This window comes from Thunnus maccoyii, chromosome 7 (genome assembly GCF_910596095.1).
Source record: "Thunnus maccoyii chromosome 7, fThuMac1.1, whole genome shotgun sequence".
NCBI lineage: Eukaryota > Metazoa > Chordata > Actinopteri > Scombriformes > Scombridae > Thunnus > Thunnus maccoyii.
Genome location: NC_056539.1, coordinates 12642368 through 12659411, shown reverse-complemented (window position 1 = coordinate 12659411; position 17044 = coordinate 12642368). Strand labels below are relative to the sequence as shown.

The window sequence follows — 17044 nt, the reverse complement described above, 5'->3', positions numbered from 1 at the left end:
AAGCGAGCTCCCAGCTAGCTATATATAGACCAGGCAGCACTGCTCAGTGCTCAGTTTGTGTTTACGTAGTGGACTCAAGAATAGCTCCTATCCTCTATGATGAGCCTAGTTTTTACCTGGGGTGCAAGGGCAGCGGGAGGGTTAACACTGAGCAACCAAAAGAATAGAAACACTAGTATGATATTATGCAATTCAGTGCAATGACCCTGCAACAAATACCCCCTTACCTGGAATGTCCAGTTTTTGTTAAGACTGCTTCTGACATAGTTGAGTTGCACAAGAGAACACTGCTGATCGTTCAGTGTATTTCCTGTGTGTCTGTGTATGTGTGTTCATGCTTCCGTTTTGTATGTATTTGAATGTATTTGCACACATACCCTGACCCTATTTGTACCTGTCTTTTCACCGCACTTTGAGCTTTGTTTGTGAGTTTATCAGCTGACTCTCAACCAATGCCTCCTACCTAATACACTCCCCCCCCCCACCCCTCCACCCCCCAGCTCCTCTGCAGTCAGTCACGCAGGAGTAGCACAGCAACATGACTGGAGCGCCCATGATGCAACAGTGTTCCAGCACATGCTGATCTGTGTGTGAGGTGGCACCGGTCCAAGGTTCAGCCGTATCGGTCTGCCTGCTGTCTCACTTGTAGCCTCTGCCTGTCTATCTGACTGTCCCCACCACGGACACACACGCGCACAAACACACACGCCCTGATTGAACTAGGGTGGGGCATTGACAAGACTCTGTGTACTCAACTGCCCCCTACTGATAATGTCATCAGCTGTGGCTCCTTTGTGCTCTTTTACATGTCAGAACAAAATGTCATGTAAGTGCATTTCAGTGCATCAGTAAACCAGAGCGAGAGCTGTCTGTTCTAGCAGGCAGACTGAAATAATTCATTCTTAACTGCTATTGAATATGTTATGTTTAAAAAAAAAAAAAGACAGAATCAATGAGTTGGCTGGCACGCTAAGAATTAACATCATCTTGGCTGAGCTGGTTATAACTGGTTGGAAAGGTTTAGTTAGGAGCTGTGTATTGGCACGTCTCTTTTGTTTTGACATCGCTGCTTTGTGACAGATTAGTCTGGTACATAATGAGGTCACAGTTTTGCGCATCATAATAGATCTCAGGCTCTGTTCACGCTTGGCACTAAGATGGTTCTTGGCTGATGTGATCACAAGTTCACAAATCTAAATACAAGTGTGAATACTGCTGTTACTCATGCCACATATGGAGGGGTCAGAGAAAGACTAGTGCAAATACAAAATGTCCCTGATCTCATCGAATAGCCATGTAGTCAACTGTGTAGTGTGCTTATTGCCTGATAAACCTCCCAAATAGCATCCATACACTAAGTGAGCTGCTGCACCATATTCTCTCTCACTTTTCTCTTTGTCACTGTGAAATGTCAGTTTCTCACTTATCTTGAACTAGCAGACAAAATTGCTCATCCTTAAATAAACATGCAGCAATGTGTGTGAGATTATACTGCAGGATTGTGTATTAATGTTCTAAAAGAAGAAGCAGTTTATGGTATTAATATTGTGAATTAAATTGCAATATACTAAACACTGTAGGCTGTTAAACTGGCAGAAAACTTGTGAACAAATTTAAAGATTGAATCTTCCAAAATGAAGTGTGCGTACATGCTGCTGTGTCAAATAGCCCCTCTTTTGCTCGTTTGTCATAGCTACCCACTCATCTTCACAAAGCAACTGTTGTATCTTGTGGTTAACATCCCAAAATTAGCTTGTCACTGAAGAAATGGCAGCTTCACAGTTTGTATCTGTGAAGGAGAGTCATTTTTTTCTGGAATAGAGCATTTTGGAGCTCAAAGAGCATAGATGGCTGCAAATAAATTTTCTAACAGATTCCACGAGGTGTCGTCTCCAAGTGCCTGGTCAAACAAGTTGGCAGCATTAAGACTACCAATAAGTAACAATAACAATCAACAAATCTAGTTGTGACCTGCAGAGTTGACCTCAACAGGTACATATTGTCCCTGTCATGAGGGTATGCAAAGTTCATATTCCACAGAAATTACATCAACCTTTTTTTTTTTTTTGTCTATGTGTGTGTGTGTGTGTATGTTCACTCTCACAGAAAGCTGTGCCAGACCCAGAACAGCTCTGCCCCTCCACCAGAGAGCCCGCCCAAAGAGCTGGCCAGCAACTCGCCATCTCAGGTGAGCTTCCTGTTCTTCTTCTGCCTGCCTCCCACTTCTTCTCACTTCCTTTTCTCCAAGCTGCTACTCCGCTTTCTCTTTCCCAGTTGTACTTAAGTCATACGGCTGGCTGCTGGTGGATATTTTCTTAAAGATATTTCAATATTGTGAAAGCTTTATCGCGTATGTCAGAGTATATTTATTCTTATTTCTGGCTATTTGAAAATATAAAAACTCTGAGAGAACCTGATGTTTCTGGGGATATAAACTGTGCTATTTTATTGCTCAAAACTGCTTGTTAACTCAATAGTGTAAATACAGTGTGCTTAGCTAATCTTTAACCAAAGCTTGTTTGCCTTTAACTGTTCCAGCTGACCCAGTAGAAATGGTTGGGCCATTGCACAAATCACATTATTTGTCAAAGATTTGTATTGGTTTAATTGCTCTACAGTCCTACCAAACACTGCAGCCTATTGCGTTGTTCCTGCAGTCTGCTGCTATTCCCAGGGAGAGTTTTTTTCTAAATTCTCTGGCTCCCTTTAAACTGATTTGTGTTTCCTCTCAGTCTCCTCAGTGAATTTCAGAAGCACGTTTGCACTACATGTTTACTGAACTGGTTCCAGTTCCCCAATATGACTTACTAATGGCTGTGAGCTCTTCAAGAGCCTTCCATCAAACATATACTTCCTGCATGAGTGCTGAAGCTTTATTATTACACCAAACACCAAATATCCTCCATGATAGACTTCTTAGTGAAACTCTTTTCACCCTCCTCATCGCAAATTCATTTTTTCATACTCCCTGTCCTGCTCCTGGGTCAGTCCAGACTCCCAAGTGTACCCATTGTTTACACTTCCATTAGGTAGAGGTAGGAGGAGCTGCTCTGTTATATTAATAGCTCCTTCCTCTCAGGTTCTTCTCCCCTCAGACATCTACTGTATGTCCCTTCCTTTCCGCTCCCTCCCTCAGTAAACACAGTATACAAACACACAAGCAGGCTCTTTTTTTGCTTCAGTGGCATTAAAAAAAAGAGCACCGCAGGTAAAGCTGTGTGTAAACTTCACATAGGTGAGGGATGGATCAGGGAGCGCTGCAAGGCTAACCAGGGTATGGCTATGTCCACACTGAGGTGAATAAATCTGGTAACTGTTTCCGTTCACACTGGCATTTTCATTTTCAAAAAGTTTTCCATTTATACTGGTCTTTCACAAAAGGTCTTTTTGTTCGTTTAAAAAAGAAAAAATCATTACAGCCATTATCTGAAGTGGGACTGTTGCTGTCAGTTTTTTGGGCGCTTAGTGTGGAAATGGTCTGAAGAGCCTTGCACGCCAAAACGAAGCTCCACACTGGTTCTCGTTGTTGTTTCAGAACTCCAAAATCCTCCATTTGGTACAGCCAACAGGGTGTTTGGGTCAGCCACTCCCAGAGACATTAATGTGGGCTCGTCTGTAATGTAATCCCTGGTATTGTGAAAAGACAGCACAGTAATCATAGTCTCAGTGCTACTAAATAAAATACAGATTCTCTTATACTCAGTTTCTTTGTGATGCTTCCTCCATCTCTCTGCCCATATTAAATCCTCTGTGCACTGCCTTGTCCTCCACAGCTCAGGCCATTTTTGTTTGCTCTGACCTGAACTGAAGTTTTCCCCTCGCTCACTCTAAGGTGAATTGAATTCATACTGAAGTGTGTTTTAGGTTCTGACACTAAAACTGCTTTTTTTTTTTCTGCCAGAAACGGCCTGCTGCTGACTTTATTGACCCTCTCGCCAACAAAAAGCCCAGGATATCACACCTCGCCAGCAAGGCTGCAACAGCCCCAGTTAATGGCAAGCTCAGCTCCTCCAACGGGAGAGGAGAGGCAGGTGGAGCGCAGGCAGGAGTCGCAGTTTCTCTATCAGACGGCGCCATGACGTCCAGCTCCCAGCAGCTCCCTATGCTGGATATCCCTCGCCCTTTCGAAGCGCTGTCGGACGTCAGCAACGACTCCAGCCACAACGGGCGCGACTGCGACTCTCAGGAAACGGTGGTGTCCGAGAGGCTCAGTCAACCTCCCTCACTGTTCTCGGGGCCAACGATGCTCAGCGCGCCCAGCATCGGCACGTCATCCCCTGGACACACAGGTCTGAATCTTTATCGGGACAAGAGTCCTTCATCCAACAACAAGTCCAAGAAGAAGTCCAAAAAGCATAAAGACAAGGAGAAGACCAAAGACAGGGAGAGGACAAGAGAAAAGGAGCAGGAGAAGGAGGAGAGGAAGAGTCGTGAGGAGCGCGTGCCTGAGCCTAATAGAGCCTGTGAGATGAGCCCAGGAAACCTCAAAAGCAACAGTATTCCACAAAAAAGCACAGGTGAGAGTGACACACAGAAATATCTTTATTTGCTCAATTCACTGTCACAGCTTTTGCATCACAGAAGATTTCTGAATAAAAGTAATACTTCATATGTGGACGGACACCAGTTAGTCATCACTGTGAGTAGGTGATGCATCATGTGACTAGTGTGGGACTCACTGATTAAACAGAGACCCCTGCTGTTCAGCTTTATGCCTTCACTAACCTCAAATACACACCTAATTATGATGAATGATATTTTTTGTGATGTTGCCTTCCACAGCAGGTTTTACACAGCAAAGACTACATATAAAGATTAGTGTTATTTTCTAACCGTGCGACCTTGTTTCAGATCTGAATGGGATGTGCAACAGTACCAGTATTCCTTCGTCATCACCTGAGGTGGCAGACTATTTATTGTGAGTATTTAATTATTTTAGGTCTCAACAGAGCTACAGCTGTGCTGCTAGCTAAGAAAGTTTGAATTCTTCTTATTTCATTGGATTAATTTAACTGGTTTGTGTCATTGAGTCTCCCTTTAATGACTGTTTTCCTCCCTCACTTGAACTAAGCGCCTGTACAGACATGTATGTTTACTTTGTGACTTAATTTAGTAACATTTTCTCTCATTTCCCTCCCAGGAAATACACAGTGATTGACTCTCAGGAGCAGCGTCAGAGATATAAAAACGATTTCAACGCTGAGTACAGTGAGTACCGGGGTTTGCATGCTCGGATAGAGGGCATCACCCGGCAGTTCACTGTGCTCGACAATGAGCTCAAGCAGCTCCACCAAGGCACGGACAAGTACAAGGTGGATTCCCTAAAGGACACACAAAATATTATTTCAGTCATAAAATTTACTGGCTCATTATACTGTATGGTATTATTAGTTTTATTCATATCCATTGTTCTTTGTGTGTTTTCTCTTCACAGTCAATCCACAATCAGATACTTCAAGAGTATCATAAAATAAAAAAGGTAGGTTTTTCCTATTTTAACTGATTCAAATGGTGTAACTGTAACTGAGGTGATAAATCATTTTGTGACTCTGTGCTTTCTCATATCCCTTGCAGACTAATCCAAACTATAGCCAAGAGAAGAACCGCTGTGAATATCTACACAACAAACTGGCACATATAAAGAGACTTATTGCCGAGTACGATCAACAGCTTCTTTAAAAGTAGTTAGACATGTTGTTTTCCCTGTTATCTCTGGAAACCAAGCAGATAAAGGAAAACTCTGGATTCTGTTTGCGCTAAAAATGTTCTCATGAAATATGCCATGAAGGGAGTATTCCCCTCATTCGGGCCAAAGGCTCTAGTGAGGACTAAGCAGGATACGTGATCTTTTTCTCTATCTTTCCTTTTTGTTTTTTTTTTTGTTTTGTTTTGTTTTTTTTTTCCTTTTTGGAAGATGGGGCTGTGCCTAGTGTGGCTATGTCCTTCTGTGTTGGTTACAAATGTATCCAGAAAAAAAAAAAAGGTTCTGTGTGGCTTTGTTTTTTCTCAGCCCACCCTGCTTATAGTGCACAGAGGTGTGAAAGAGTCAAAACGTGGAAACCTCCGCTTTCTAAGGAGATATCCAAATAATCTTTCCTGCTTTTGAAACTGGAGAGAAGGGGACACTAAGATGGAAACTGCAGATTGTAAGCAAAATGCAAGTAATTTGTTTTGAGTAAAGAAAAATTAAGTGAATGATATATCAGTTTTCCCCCATATACTGAAACGAATGGTTGTGATGTTGAATTTATTTCTGTTTCTCTTTTTATTTATTTTTGACACTTAACTGGGGGGGGGAGGGGGGGACGTCTGTTTTACACTCCTCAATATCAGTACTTAAAAGCTGTCTCTCTTGTTTTCTGTCCTCACATCTTGAATGTCAGCCAGTATTTTATTCAGAAGCTGCCTTGCCCATCTAATTGTCAATCTGTTGGCGTTTTTTCTTTTTTCCTCTCTCTTTTTAAAGAGATGCCGATATTGCTATTGATTAAATCAAAACCATGCTTCTAAATGCACACGGTCAGACGCAGGTTTGTGCGCTTGGCTTTTCTTTTCTAAATCATGTGCAGATGTCTTAAAAAAAAAACAAAAAAAAAAAAAGGGGGGACGTGTGTGAAAAGTCTCCAGTCACTGTAGAGCTGTAGATTTTCTTTGAACTCAGTCCTCCTCACTCAGTCATGACGAGCTGCAGGGCTCGTTCATCGGTTACAACGGTTACAGCAGTGGTCCTTAGTTATGGTTCATCAGTGGAGATGTAATGGGGGAAAAAAATATATTTAGCTCTCTAAGCTATTTAATTGGTTGTCTTTTCAGTTTAGTTCATGATGGCTTTTGTAGCAATAGAACTCGTTTTACTCTTCTCCATGCTTTAGAAGATCCTCTAATTGTAAGATGATGCAGACGGGGGATGCAGATCTGCAGGCTTTTTTCTTCTCATCTTCAGAATGTTCATAATTTGGATTTGGGTTGATCCACAGATCTGATATCTCTTAAGTTACCGTCATTGGCACCTGCAGTTATGTTAGAACAATCCTGTTTACAGTGTCTATATATATATAAAGATCCATTTTTAGTTTTTGTCTGCTCATCGACCCTCGTGGTAGTCCATCGAGACGACTGTTAAGATGAAGCCATCCTCGATCATCTTCCGAGCGGAGCCCCCCAAGCGGGTCTTCGGCTCTAAAGCCCTCAGAGAAGGAATGATCACCTGCGACCAGTTTTGCCTTTTTTCAAAACGTGATGTCACGAGGATTGACCTTAAAAACGATTTTCCTGGATCAGCACTGCTCTCTGAGAATCGTTGCGCGAAAGACGGATCCACTCGACGTATCCGAAGACGAATTAGAAATGCTGTATCAGAACTTCACCTGAGCGAGTCGAGTTTAGTCAGTGAATGCATTTCTTAATATCGATCTTTTTATGTGAATATGAAAAATCAGCACTTTTTTCTCCTGATCTTGCTGTTACCTGGGGGTTTTGTCCAAATGAAAACTTTTCACTTTGTCCAACAGAGTGCATGCTTTATGAATGTGTTACAATGAACATTCTTTGTATCTCTTACTTGAAAAAAAAAAAAAAAAAAAAAACTGCCCAAGGATATCAAAGCAAAGGCCTAGTCCAACAGAATTAGTATGTGATCAATTGGCTCTGACCAGCATGTATACCAAAGTGCTTACTGAGTGGGATGAAACAAAGTGCTCTATCAAGTGTTGGCAAAGGAACATGTCACAGTATTCTCTGCTTCCTGTTATCATTTCTTTTGGCTTTTTATAATTTATCATCCCGCAGACACTTTTCCTTTCTTGGGACAAGTCAGATGAGGTTCCTTTTTTGCTTCAGACAGGATTTGTCAGACTGGGCTCAAGTGTTTCAGAGAAATGTCAGGGTTTCAGATTTAATCACTCTGCTAATGCAAACACTACATTCAAGCCAATGCTCCGAGACTCATCACAACAATGCTGAACAGTGCTGGGTCTAGACTGAGGCTAGACGTGGGACTTCATGATGTCTGGGCGGGAGGGGAAGTGAGGGAAGCTACAGTTTGTGAATGTTTTGTCACCAGAATCAACACTCAGCATCGCCCGGTACTGCAACCTTCAACAAGAAAGACTCTTCACCTTTTTTTTTTTTTTTTTTTCCTCTCTTTTTCTAGCAAACATTCTGACATGATTACTGTATTACACCTCTATCACGGTCGAAATCCATTGTGAATGAGTATCAGTTAAGACATTTTGCTCCGATAGAGAGCAAACTGTTTGAAAATAACGATATGCCAGCACAGAAGTACCGATGTATGAGTTGATTGTGCCAAAATGACCTGTTGTATAGGTTTTTTTTTTTTCCTTTCTTTTCTCTGAGTATATACATGCTGCTGTATAAGCAAAGAGGGCTTTGGAGAAGAGTCATGAAATGTTGGCGCTAAAACCCAAAGCACGCTTTTTGAAAACCATAAGGGACTGGGACTGAAATTGATCTTTGTTTCAATAAAATTCTTTAAAATCCTTATTTGTGAAATTCTGAACCTGTTGTTGCCGTCCATTATTATAATGAAGCTGGATTTTAGTGATAACTACTGTATTTCTCAACATCAATGCTACACTCCATTAACAAATGATGTACATTTAAAATATTGCATTGTTATGAAGAATGATGTTTTACATGTGAAGCCATTAATACATAACTTTTTCACAATTATACTGCAACACAATATTATAGACTCATTGACATCTTTGTCAATCAAAAGATGTAAGTTTTTCCTTGAAGGAGCATCTATTTTTAGCACTGCAGAGATCATGTTTGGATTCCCTAAAAATATTCTAAATGAGAAACTGATGTATTTGATAGAGCTTTTATTGTTTCTTTCCCCATCTGTGTTGCTGTTTCAGTGTTAAAACATTTGTTTACAATTACTGAATTGACCCAACTTGGCCTGTAGTGGAGCAGATGTCCTGTAGATGGCAGCACACTCTTAGTTTCCAAAGCCTTTAGACATTGCTGGTAGACCTTGTTTTTGTTCAAGAAAACTGCTAATTCAATAGAAATATGTTGATCCCTCTGGTCTCCTAGTTTGCATTGTTTCTCCTGAGAGGTAAACAGCGCTGCAGGGCCAGTGACACCTCAGGAGTACGTTTGATTGCATAGGAATGATGGGAGGAAACCATTCCTTATTAGCATTTGTGCATCTATAGGATTCTGTTTTTGTTTATGGCTAATGTGCATCTTCTTATACCATGAATGTTTATTGTTTACTGCCAAGTCTGCGTCTAAAACATGGATCCAAAAAAGGTCTTGGCATGGCAACAGGAGCAAAAAGATGCTCTAGCAACAGAGAGGACAGGGTTCGCTGTAATCTGACACACTGTGAAAGATCCCAGAAATCTACATAGCGACTGTGTGCCAGTTGGCTGAGGCTGAGCTGTGCAGCCTCGCTATGCTGCTACTGGCTCCCATCCCAAAGCTGGCCTCAGCGCTGCGCAGGGAGCTGGAGGGGGCCTGGTCAGCGAGTTCACTATGGCGAGCTGCCACCTCTCCGTCTCTTCAACATACAGCAGCGTATGCACTGACATGTTTACACACACAGCAGAAAATTGAGAGCTCTCCCGCCCCCCTTCTGTGTTTCCAAGGTTTTACTAGTCAGACGGGATTTCATTTGTCTGGATTTCTGCACAGAAACACAGAGAGAGGTTTACTTCTGTTTAGATTCTCAGCTAGCAGGTCACTGCTTTAATGTGGAAATGGAGGCCACGGTTGAAATAAAGGTCAGCGGAGGTAATTGGTATGTGAATTAGACACAAGGGCATTTCAAATTAGATTTAGTAATCTGCAAGTATTAGCATCCACAACACAGAAAAGGCTCATATCAGCCTCATGTGTACATGGAGGTTGAAACATACATGACTCATGGCAACTTCAACCTCTTGACAAGTGCATGAAAAACCAACGGACAAGGACACATTAATGTGTATGGTAATTAATTAATAGTCACATGTTGATATTAGTTATGTGAATTGCAAATGAAGCATGTAATACCTCAAAGTTATTTCAAATATAAGAGGTCAAACAACTGAAGTCATGTTTTGGGCTTACATGTGACGCTTATGGGAAATCATTCGAGACAAATGAAGTAAAACACAAAGACATAATATATTGTGTTGTGTCAATGTCAATGTCAGTGTCTATAGTAAACTGCTCTAAACCTTCATCATAGACAGTTCAGTTCAGCAATATAATTCACAATTGCCTGGCCGAGCTACTGTAAGCCATGTTACTCTTCTGTGTGTCTGAGTTTGATTAATTTTGTTCTCTCAAAGCAGAAAAACGAACACACACAACAGTAGCTGTGCACAGACCAGAGAGGAGATGAGCGTTATAGGCACAGTGCAATAACCACGTTTGTTGATTTACAGCCAAAGAGCTGCAGTCACTTCACTTATATTTTGGTTTATTTTGTCTTTTTTTTATGATTAATCTCAATTTCTCCATCTCAGCTTTTATTAACTTTAGAAAAAGAAATGCTATTTGAAATCTGTGATTCACTTCACATCAGCTTAAGTTTTCTGCAGTCCTCCCACAACCTTGTATAACTCACTAAACACTCTTTGACATTTGAGTTTATCATCTTGATTATCTCTGCAGTGTCTCTGTTACTTTCAGCTGCAGCTGTGTCTTGTCGTTTGTTACAGATCCTGTTACAGTGTCTCCATGAGGGACAATGGATGATTCTTCAGTGACAGTTCACTGTCCTGAGTGTTTCAGCTTCACTTTGAACAGGGGGAGGATTGTTTCCTCTCATTGCTGTCACCATACTGAAACACACAAAAGTCTAGCTGGAGACCAGTTAGAGATTCACTTTTATTAGTGTATGAAATGTTCTTTTACTTCCTTTGAGAATATTGCATCTGTTTTACATGATAAAGAAAACTTTCTATTATGAATTTTTGGCCAGAATCTCGAGTCACATCAGGCTGCACATGAAAAAATCTACGTTTAAACAATACTTGCATTGTTAAGGATCACCAGGCTGAGTCAGCCAACTTTTCTGTGAATGAGCTGAGGATGTTTCTCTTTTCACTCCACTCAAGCTGTCATCAGGCACTTATCCTCACATTTGATTTCTTTTTATGTCAATAAAAAATGCTACCTAATAACCATTTAATTCCAACATTTTATCATAACCACACTATTAAAAAAAAAACAGAAATAACATCAGATTAGAGACTACTTCATGTGTATGTGTGCACACATTTGTTTTGCACCAAAAACATTTGTTGTTGCATTGGAAGACAAAATAGATACAGTACATATGAATAGAATATCAAAATTACATAGTGACTTCACCACATAGTAACCCATCCCTAACCTCAGCCACAGAATACACTATAAATCATCATTCACTGAGGATGCTTCACAGTCTTTGAGTTCTTCTCAAATCAAGCCTGTTCTGCACAGTATGTTTTATACAACATAAAAGTGTATGAATTGCATTTATTTGTGCTTTTATGCATAGATGAAAGGAAGACACTCTGGTGCTGCAAACCACCAAGACAGTAAGTGTGAGTGTGTCTCAATATTTATCTATTTACACTGTGATGATTTCAAGTGTTGATCATTTATAGCAGCACTTTGCAGTATGTTGCAATGCCATGGAAACAAGCTGATTATCCTGACTCCCAACATGTATTTTAGTTCTGTCTTGTCTAAAATTGGAAAAAAAAATGCAAGGCGTTGCTCAATTAGATAACCATCATCAAGAGGTAATTTACATAGTAATTAATTACATAATATACAGAGTATGAAGTTGTCGTCATACCAAACAAACTACAAATCTGTGTTTACCTGTTGCTTGATTTACTACCTAATATGCCTAATATGTTCAGCCTACATTGAACATTTACTAGTTTTGTCCTTTGAAACTCATTTGGGCTGTCTTGGGACTTTGCTCAGTCCAGATTGAACCAACTCTACATAGATCTGTTATCTATGTGTGTGTGTGTGGGTGTATCAAAGGTCAGCTGCTCTACATGTCTGTATTATAAATCAAATTCAAGCACAAGTGCTTCAGTCTAAGTTCAGTGTTTATAACTGTCTTCTCTTGACAGCAAATGAAAACAAGAGACATGTGAAGACCAAAATTAAATTTAAACTTTTATTGGAGCTGTGCTAAAAATATAAATTTGGAGTGAGGGAGGCAACCGGAGCAGCTGGAGTAAGACCTTTTTGCTGTGAGCCACTGTGCGACTCATATATACCTGTCTCACAGTGGACATTTTCACTGGTCACACACAGGTGTAATCAACATTAATAAATACCTGCATTCCTTAATGGTTTACCAGTTACCCAGTAGACCCTGTGTTGTGCATACTGATTCACTGGCATAGCTTACTATTTGTAATTAGATTTGCTGAGATTTTGATTGTTGGAGTTTTTTGTGTTTGTGGGAGAAACAAGTACATTATATTCATTTTCTAACAATCATAATATACTTTATATTTTCATGAGGAGAAAATCGCCTCCTCTGAACTAGTCAATTAAATAGTTGTCTTACTTTGGCCACTCTTTGAAGGGATTTGACAATGACACTCTTCAGTTTTCTATGATAAAATGGTGATGAATACATTTTGAATTGTCTTTTAAGTATTTTTTGGGAAGAGCAGAGAATGCAAAGAACAACTTTATACATTTCAATAAAATGTTTAGAAGGCAAAAAAACTACACCAAGTTTACACATGTGCTCCATGTTCTGATCACTGACAACTTGCTGTGATGATTTTGAAGTTCTGGTCATTTGTAACAGCACTTTACAATGAAATGTTTCAGTGCCATGCAGATATTTAGCTAGAATCTGATCCTTTTGACTCAAATGTTATTGTAGCCTATGTGATCAATACAATATATTATTAATTACAATATAATATATAATTGAATTATTAATAGCCAATTCTTTATTTTAATTGATAAATGTGTCCAACATTTTGACAACACATGAAGGTTATGAGACATTTCTTAGCACATTTTCATATTATGAACACCCCCACACACCCCCACACACCCCCACCCACTTACCCAACCCAATATCTCCATAGATAAATAAATGATACAAACAATATTGATAATAAGCAACAGTGTAGTACAAAAAAGTAGATTTACCAGCATACTTTCAAAGAGTAAATATAATAAAAGGAATAAATAGTAATACAAAAAAGTAAATAATATAAAGTAAATAAATAAAATGAAAAAACTTTTTTTCCCCCAATTAATAGCCTATTAAATGTTGATATTGTTTGTCAATTACATATATATATGTGTGTGTGTGTGTGTGTGTGTGTGTGTGTGTGTGTGTGTGTGTATGTGTGTGTTTGTGTATGTTTTTAATGTTTATACTGAGATAGAAAATAGCTAGTTGTAATGCTCTCACGCTCTCGTGCATAGAGTTGCTGGCCCACGCGCTGTGCTCACGGTCCCTCTCTGTGACGTCAGTGGCTCCCTGCCATATTTATTCATGCCGGGCAAGATGGCGGCGATACGGACGAGGTGTTATTGCCAGTGGACATAAAAAGGCATTTTATTCAAAAATATAAAACCGAGTCCGATACATCCGTGGTGTATTGTGTGTGTGTGTGCGTGTATTTACCGCGGCAACAAGCGTCGACGTCTTTTTTCATTTTATTTTACGCGTTTCAACGTTTTTTTTTATTTTCTTTACAAAATGTTCACGTTGTAGCTCACCCGCTAACCGACCAGCTGGCTAACAGAGAGCTAGCTGCTAGCTATCTATCACCGCCGAGCCGCCGTGAAGTGGAGAATGGGAGAAAAGCTGGAGCTCAAGCTCAAATCGCCGGTTGGAGCGGAACCTGCTAGCTACCCGTGGCCGTTACCAGTATACGTAAGTGTTCAACTTAAAACTGATTTAACAGATTTATATTCAGTCTCTTTGTTTTTGTCTTTGTCAGCTAGCTCTCTGCTAACACTGTCTAGCCTGAAGGAGCCGCGGCAGGCTCGTCCGGGGAGTCAGGTCATACTGGTCGGGATGGTGATAGACAGACATGGGTATCAGCCAAAATACGATGACTGATCAAATACTTTGTTTTTTTCACTCCTAATTATCCCCCAGAACAAATGTCACAAAGGAGCCTCGATACATTTGAACAGTGGTGATAATAGGCAGCGGAAAGTAACACTATCAGCCAAATATTGATTTGACAGCTAGTAATAAAAAGATGCTTTGACATAAGAGCAATTAAACAAGTCACATCTACACCCAGCATCATGTCAGTCCCTCCGTAACTTTGTTTTTGCCAGAAGTGTCTCGACTATGATTCATATTCCTACTGATACACATGTAAGTGAGTCGTTCATAGATGAGTTATACCAGTCTTTCGTTGCTCAGACTCACCATCTTGTACCAGTAAACAATCACACAGGGCAAATATTGTGGTGAGGTCTGAAACTCTCCATGTGTATAGATGTGGATGTCAGAACTGCATGTTTGGCAGTTTGCATTGTACATAGCCAGTATATACATATATATGTCCCTGATCTTTCTGTGCTCACTAATAGTCATGCCTGCTAAGAAAACAACTTCTTTTTTTTAGTTTTATTTTGAGTAGATGAACTGGATTCCTTGCCACACACTGTCAGCATGTCAGTGGCTGATTGCACTTGACTCATTGAAGAAGAAACGGAAAGGGAAGCGGTTGCAAGTTCTGTGATCTTTCAGTGACGTATATGGTTAACTTAAACTTTGTTTCTCATTTATAGTAATTGCGGTGAGACAGTACTGAGTGAAAGAAGCTGAAATTCTGCGAATGGCTGTGTGGGGTCTTTCTGTATGTCTCATCTCCACCTACGCTGCACCTAGTTTGGCCTTAGTTGTTTCAGTCATTTAGTTTCAAGTCACTGAGTCAGGGTTAGTAGTTGATGTAATCAGCCGCTCCTCTCTGCTTTGGCTGAAAGACTTGGCTCTCCCTTTACACCAGGCCAGAGTCTGATAACACTCACAGTTCCTCCCTCCCGGAGTTACTGCCTCACCCACTTCCTTATGTTATGGTCTAAACAAGCGAACAAGCATTTCAGGAATTTAATACACTGTTGACCTGCTATTTATATTGGGACTAGCTGTCATGCCTTGAATTAGAAACAGCTGATGATCCTCCATGTGGAGTTCTGCAATAGGGAGCATATTCATGCGGTGCTCTCCTCCTGTTTTCAAAGGAGAAAGTCTTCCTCTCTCTTCTCCCCTCCTCTCATGTCCATATGGTCAACTCTACAGGGAGGAGAACAGAAGAGACTGCTCCTCATTCAGCACTGCTGCAGTAACAGAATTCAAAAACACAGGCCATTATCTGTGCTCAAGTGTTTTTTTTCTCAGTCACATTTAATGATAGTTTTACCCTCGTTGAACTGCTTTCTGGTAGCAACTGATCCCACTCCATGTAGATTCATTCTTCACTCCCACAGAGCATGAAGATTGCTTATCTCACCCACAGAGCATGAACACAGTGCTGTCTGTGTTTTGATACACACAACATGGCTGTTGCACGGGGCTGTTGTGGTATAAGGCATGCTGTTACTCTAATCCAGCACCCAGAATGTAGGCTCATAAAAATACTCTCTTTCTTTCTTTCTTTCTTTCTTTCTTTCTTTCTTTTTCTCTCTTTCTCTCTTTCTTTCTTTCTTTTGTGTTGTGTTTCATTCTGTGTTTTGTCTGTGTTTCTGCTTGTCTCTCTCCTCGTCTCTCACTAAATCCCCACATCTGTGCATCTGTAAATGCTTCCATATGAAGAGCACCTCTGGTGTGGTGCAGCTCTTTGTCCATCTGGTTCTGGGTGTGGGCACTAACCAGGCCTGCATAGCATTTAAGAGACACACTGCTGCTAAAGTCAGCTGAATGTCTTTGGTACTCACCTGTGTATTTCACCTATTATTTACAAGGCTGTAATTACTGTAGAAAAATCAGTGGTGTCTGAGTTCAAGTGCTGTCACACCACTGAAATGGAAAAACAGTTGTCATATTAGTTATGAGGTTATTTTAATCTACAGTGGTCCTAAGTTGGAGGCAGGCAGCCTGCCAATGCATTTTAGTTGAATTGCAGACACTTGGTGTCACTAACATGTGACCAGCTGTGGCAAGATAAAACAACTGGACATGTTAAGACAGTTCTGGAAGAGGCAGTATGTTTGTAGTCATCAGATACTGTACACAAAAGTATGTTTCAGAAAGAACCATCTCTGCTTCAAAGAAAGAAAAGATAAGATGGTATCTTTTAGTTACTGGTTCCCCCATTGGGTTGTTTGAATCAGTTGTATTTTGTGGCAAGTACGAGTAATACAACTGGCACGCCTGCCTTAGTCATATGTTCTCGTAGGCTGATGAGGTCTACGTAGTGGAGCAATGCGTGGTGTAAAACCCCTACACCCACGGCGCGTCACGCTGAGGTAGGGAGAGATTGACTAAAGAGACTGTGGAGAGAGGCGGTGGAGTACGTCAACTCTTCCCACAGTGGGGAGAGAGGAGGGTCTCCTGTTCTTTTTGTCTCATTCTCGTTTTGAGTGTTTATTTTTAGCCACAGCCTTGTGCTAGTGTTGCTGTGTGCCGTCTTTGTGTGAGCAGGTGACCTCCCCCCTTCAACATCTCATACGCTAGCTCACACAGTCTCTTTCATACACTTATACACCATGTATATCTTCTCTATTTAGTAGTACTTAGTGTGGAAAATCTGCTGTGCAGCTGTATGGTTATTAAGGTTTGTAGCTAATGCTGCTTATTAGCAACACAGCTAGCAGTTAGCTTGATTATATGGTTGTATCTGAAATGCTGTGCTGACAGAAATAGCTGGAGATTTCCTGTGTTATCATGCATATTTGAGTGTGTGCGCATGCATGTTTGAGTCTTGGCGGAAGTTTGCGTAGTAGTGGCGGGCAGTATTGAGCGGGAAGCCGGGAGCTCCAGGCTGTGAGCTGTTAGCTGCTGCTGCTGTGCCAGGCCTCAAACAGCTGACAAATACCAGGCTTTCCCTCCTCTCTCTGGCCCCCTCGCTCTCCACAG

The 17044-nt window shown here is 40.8% G+C and overlaps 2 protein-coding genes across 4 annotated transcripts in view; both read left to right on the top strand.

The window, feature by feature from the left end:
• The window catches only part of ell (elongation factor RNA polymerase II), a 39240-nt gene extending 30719 nt beyond the window's left edge, over positions 1–8521 (top strand). Inside the window, exons 7-12 of the mRNA XM_042417386.1 lie at positions 2107–2188; positions 3902–4517; positions 4852–4918; positions 5141–5312; positions 5435–5479; positions 5575–8521. Coding sequence (XP_042273320.1) covers positions 2107–2188; positions 3902–4517; positions 4852–4918; positions 5141–5312; positions 5435–5479; positions 5575–5679 — 1087 coding nt within the window. The 3' untranslated portion in view covers positions 5680–8521. The remainder of the gene's footprint in view (positions 1–2106; positions 2189–3901; positions 4518–4851; positions 4919–5140; positions 5313–5434; positions 5480–5574) is intronic.
• A 4954-nt stretch (positions 8522–13475) lies between these two features.
• The window catches only part of dot1l (DOT1-like histone H3K79 methyltransferase), a 29906-nt gene continuing 26337 nt past the window's right edge, over positions 13476–17044 (top strand). The window contains exon 1 of one of the 3 annotated variants that reach the window (XM_042416478.1): positions 13476–13882. In XM_042416478.1, coding sequence (XP_042272412.1) covers positions 13802–13882 — 81 coding nt within the window. In that variant the 5' untranslated portion in view covers positions 13476–13801. The remainder of the gene's footprint in view (positions 13883–17044) is intronic. The other 2 variants (XM_042416477.1, XM_042416479.1) reach the window with 2 other exon arrangements.